At 50.2% G+C, this 4494-nt stretch overlaps 1 protein-coding gene across 1 annotated transcript; it reads left to right on the plus strand.

Moving 5' to 3' along the window:
* The first annotated feature begins 976 nt into the window (after nt 1-976).
* LOC105450178 lies at nt 977-4097 on the plus strand. Its single transcript, XM_011689910.1, has 4 exons — nt 977-1510; nt 3727-3790; nt 3844-3907; nt 3962-4097. Exons 1-4 carry the CDS (start codon nt 977-979, stop codon nt 4095-4097), a joined length of 798 nt encoding a protein of 265 aa, XP_011688212.1.
* The last annotated feature ends 397 nt before the right edge of the window (nt 4098-4494 follow it).

Below are 4494 nucleotides of genomic sequence, written 5' to 3' on the forward strand. Positions count from 1 at the left end.
AGGAGCTGTTGGGCACTATCGATGCGGACCCCTGGGGGCGTCCGTATCGGATTATCATGCGGCGCCTCCGACCTCTGGGGCCCCCGGTGTGCGAGACGATGAGTGGCCGGGACATCGGCAGGATAGTGAACTCGCTATTCCCAGCGCACCCGACGGAGCGAGGGGAGCGGCGGGAGCTCGCGTGGAGAGAGGAATGGGAAGTCACGACGGTCGAGGTAAGGGAGGCTTCCAAGAAGATCAGCAGGGCCAGGAAGGCGCCAGGACCGGACGGAGTGTCAAACATCGTTGTCATCGGGACGCTGGAGGACCTCCTCCCCCAATGGGCGGGATGCTTCACATCGTGCCTGCGGGAGGGGGTCTTCCCGGAGGCGTGGAAGGAAGCGCGCCTGGTGCTGCTTAAGAAGGAGAGCAAGCCGGAGGGGGTGCCGTCCTCGTACAGGCCGATATGCCTGCTCAGTAAGGCAGGTAAGCTGCTAGAAAGGGTCATCGTGGAGAGACTCACCCGATGTCTGGAGACGTCGGGGGCTCTGTCCCCCGACCAATTTGGATTCAGGAGGGGTCGCTCCACGATAGACGCCATACTGCAAATGCGGGAGTTGGTTGATGGGGGCGTTGGGAATGGAGGAGTGGTCCTCGTGATCAGCTTCGACATCGCCAACGCCTTCAACTCCCTCCCTTGGGCGGTGATCAGGGGCGCCCTGGTGGAAAAGGGGGTACCTGAGTATCTGGTGAGGATCCTGTACAGCTATCTGGAAGATAGGTGGCTAAAGTACGTGGACAAAGACGGGACCCTTCATAGGGTCCGTATGACGGCCGGGGTACCGCAGGGTTTCTAGGGCCAATCCTGTGGATCCTGGCCTTTAACTCGATATTAGAGCTGGTGCTTTCACCGAGGTACTCGGTCATTTGCTACGCGGATGACACAGCCCTGATAGTAAGAGCGAACAGTGAGCGCGAGGCCCGCGCGAGGGCGGAGATGGGCGTAGCCGCGTTAATTCGGGAGTTCCAGCGATTGGGGCTTCGTGCCTCCCCGCAAAAGACACAAATAATATCCTTCGTCGACGCGTGGAACGAACCCGTGCGCGATAGCGTAGAGGCTGCGGGGATCCGGGTACCCGTCGGGAATAGGCTTAAGTATCTGGGACTGGTTATAGACCCGGGATGGACTTTCGACACCCACTTTAGGGAGCTTCTGCCTAGGGTGGAAAAGATGGCAATGGCGATAGTGCGGCTCATGCCGAATTTGCGAGGTCCGGGTGAGCGACGAAGGCGATTGTACGCCGGAGTCATTCACTCGGCCATTTTGTATAGAGCCCCGGTGTGGGCGCCGGCGGTGGCAGCGAATAAGAGGCTGTGCGGAGACCTTGGACGCCTCCAACGTAGAGTGGCGCTGCGCGTGATCGCCGCGTATAGAACGGTGTCGCTCGAGGCCGCCGGGCTCCTCGCCGGGATTGTCCCGTTCGACATCCTGGCGGGGAGATACTGGCGGCTTTACCGGCGGATGCGAGAGGTGAGAGAGGCGAGAGCGACGGGACTGGCCCACACGGAGAGAGCGGCGCTGGCGCTCCGTAGGCGAGAGCATGAGGTGGCGGTGGCGGAGCGAGGCTGGAGGCCCTCCCCCGTGCGGCATCGGGAGCCAGGGTGCGCGAGGCCCTGGTCCCGAGACTCGTTGATTGGATAAACCGGGGACATGGCGGCCTTACGTTCCGGGTTACGCAAATAGTGACGGGGCACGGTTGCTTTGGTGCATACCTTTATTGGATAGAAAGGGCCGCGTCGCCTGCCTGCTCGCATTGCGAGGGGGCGGAGGACACGGCCCAACACACCCTGGAAGAGTGCCCAGCGTGGGTGGAAGAAAGACGAGACCTGAGGAACAGGGTAGGTGAAGATCTGAGGCTTGGCTCGGTTCTTGGGGCCGCCTTGTCCAGCAAGGAAAAGTGGGGCAGTTTTACACACTACTGCGAGAGAGTCATGCGCGCGAAAGAGGAGGCCGAACGCCTCAGAGAGAGGAATCCGCCTCCATGACGCGAGCAAGGAAGGGGTAGATAGATTGGGTTGGAGAGGGGAGTGCAGGCTCATCGTCAGAGAAAACGCCGGATCAGAGGGGGGGAGTGTAGGCTCCACATCCTGGGGGGGGCCCCTGTCGAATGCATACCTGCGTACCGGGTGCCCTCCTCATCACAGGAGAGAGGGTGCTGGAGAAGGGGGAGTCTTTTTAGGCCGTAGGCCATGCGGGATAGTATCTTCCGCGATGTATCCCGCATGGAATCGGTCACACGCCACGGTACCGGGCCGTGGGTGTCTTGCCTCCCATGGTGGGACGAGGACGGCTGGGCCGCCGCCGCGGGGGTTAGGCTAGGCGGGAAACCGCTGGGCCGCCACCGCGGAGGTTAGGCTAGGCGGGAATCGTCGCTCCTTGGTGCGGGTCTTGGCGAAGATTTTTCTCCTCCTACGCAAAAAAAAGGGTTATAGGATTCTGCTGGGTATCAAATCGCCGATCGCAATTTTTTTAGATAGAGGACGACTTCCTCTTTCATCGCCATATAGGTCTTTGAGGTAATAAATAAAGAATTTGGCCGTTCTAATTCATTTTGTGTCTTCAAAGATGAAAAAGTTGCTCTCCTGACTAAACCGTTAGAGATAGAGGCTCGGTGCACAGGACCTTTTGTGTTTGTCTCGTCGAGTACTATAAGGATAAGTAGGTCTCAAAATTGAAAAATTTTCTTTTTGGATTTTAAATTTCAATTTTTTAGAATTTTGGACAGGTCGCAATTTTCCTTATAGAACTCGTCGAGAGGAACAAAAAAGGTCCTCTTCATCATGCCCCTATCTCCAACCGTTTAGCTGATCTAATTGGTTTTTTGTTTCCCGAATCCAAAAATGACGATTACTAGTGAAACGAAGACAGATAGGGGCATGGTGAAGAGGACCTTTCTTGTTCCTCTCGTCGAGTACTATAAGGAAGTGTAGGTCCGGGAATGTTTAGAATTTTTTATTTTTTTTGGAAAATTTTCTAAGTTCCAACCCCCTCAAAAAGTCGAAAAAAATGAGGGCAACAAAAAAATCCGAACTATTCATAACTAAATAAAAAAAGTAAAAATAAAAAATATTTTGGAAATAAAATAAAATTGCAATTTGCGCAGTCATCACGCGTAACCTGGGTCAAGAAGTTTTGGGGGTCCAGGGGGCGAAGCCCCTTGGTCAAGGGGAATTGGGGAGAGCAAAGCCCCTCCCCCAAAAAAAAAAAATTTGAAATCGTTAAAAACGACCATGACAACAATCACGGTCGCAGACACACATAAGACTTGATTTGAATAAAGGTAAACATGAATGAACATGTCTAAAACCAAAGGTAAGTAAAAAAAAATTATATGTTGCAGTTGATAACTATCTGTCTCTCTTTTCAGGAACCTGTTTTCCTTGATCAATTGTGAATCACCAACGCGAAGATACTATCCTCGCAACTAAATATGCTAAGTAGAAAATATTGCGGTTGTTTGTGTATTATTATCTCATAACTTTGCCTGAGGTTGTCAACCAAAACTGGATCGGTTGAAACGTATGTAAAGTAAATGAAAATTGTGGCAAAACTCATAAAATTGGAATCAGAAAAGAAGTCATCAGAATTTATACAAGTCGACAACCCTCCGGTTCAATAAGGTAAGTATAAAACAAAATAATGTATTTTTTGTTTCTTCACTAATATTACTTTATCTTCTGTTTCAGGTATCCCAGGCAATTTCAGGACGGATGTCGATCGCTCAACAAGAGAGTCTATCATCCAACAATGGTGAGTATGACAATACGTTGTAATAATTTTACTAATGTTTTCTTCTGTTTCAGGTATTCCAGGCAATTCCAGGACGGATGTCGATCGCTCAACAAGAGAGTCTATCATTCAGCAATGGTAAGTCTACAAATATGTTGTAACAATAATAACAGAAGTTATATTCTGTTTCAGGTATTTAAGTCAAAACGTCGACAGGATTACACTGTCGGGCGAAGCTCCCCCCGAAAATAAAAAAGGAAAATTGGAAATCATCAAAGATGACCAGAAGGACAAGAGCATTAAGTCAATAACAAAAACTGTTTGGTAAAACTAGACAAAGTATTTATTTGGCCGCTCTTGGTTAGCGCGTGTCTCCGAAAAGACACGCGCGTAAGCCCCGTCACCACATCAAGGTGGCGGCCACAGATCAACGGGATGTGGCCCTGAAAAGGGCATTTTTTAAGGGCAATTTTTTTTATTTTTTTTTATTTTTTTGTTGGTGCGCGACAAAACTCGCCGCGGTAGACCTCGTCCTTTTTACAAAACACCATAAAACAAAATTACGGACGATAAAGGAATCTATAAACAAAAGAAACGCAATAAGAAAGAAAAAACGCTGAGAACAAAACTAGAAATAAATAAACGCAGACAAACGCATAAAAACGAAAAAAAACGCGGACACATGCAATAAAAAAAAAATTATGAAAACTAAAATTAAATAAACG

The sequence above is a fragment of the Wasmannia auropunctata genome, unplaced genomic scaffold (assembly GCF_000956235.1).
Source record: "Wasmannia auropunctata unplaced genomic scaffold, wasmannia.A_1.0 LD336111.1, whole genome shotgun sequence".
NCBI lineage: Eukaryota > Metazoa > Arthropoda > Insecta > Hymenoptera > Formicidae > Wasmannia > Wasmannia auropunctata.

What these genes read in the sequence shown, in the direction of transcription:
- LOC105450178 (XM_011689910.1), top strand. Translation starts at nt 977, where the DNA reads ATGGGCGTAGCCGCGTTAATTCGGGAGTTCCAGCGATTGGGGCTTCGT. An exon ending in TTTACCGGCGGATGCGAGAG is followed by an intron (nt 1,511 to 3,726) that starts GTGAGAGAGGCG and finishes CTTCTGTTTCAG; the next exon opens with GTATCCCAGGCAATTTCAGG. An exon ending in GAGTCTATCATCCAACAATG is followed by an intron (nt 3,791 to 3,843) that starts GTGAGTATGACA and finishes CTTCTGTTTCAG; the next exon opens with GTATTCCAGGCAATTCCAGG.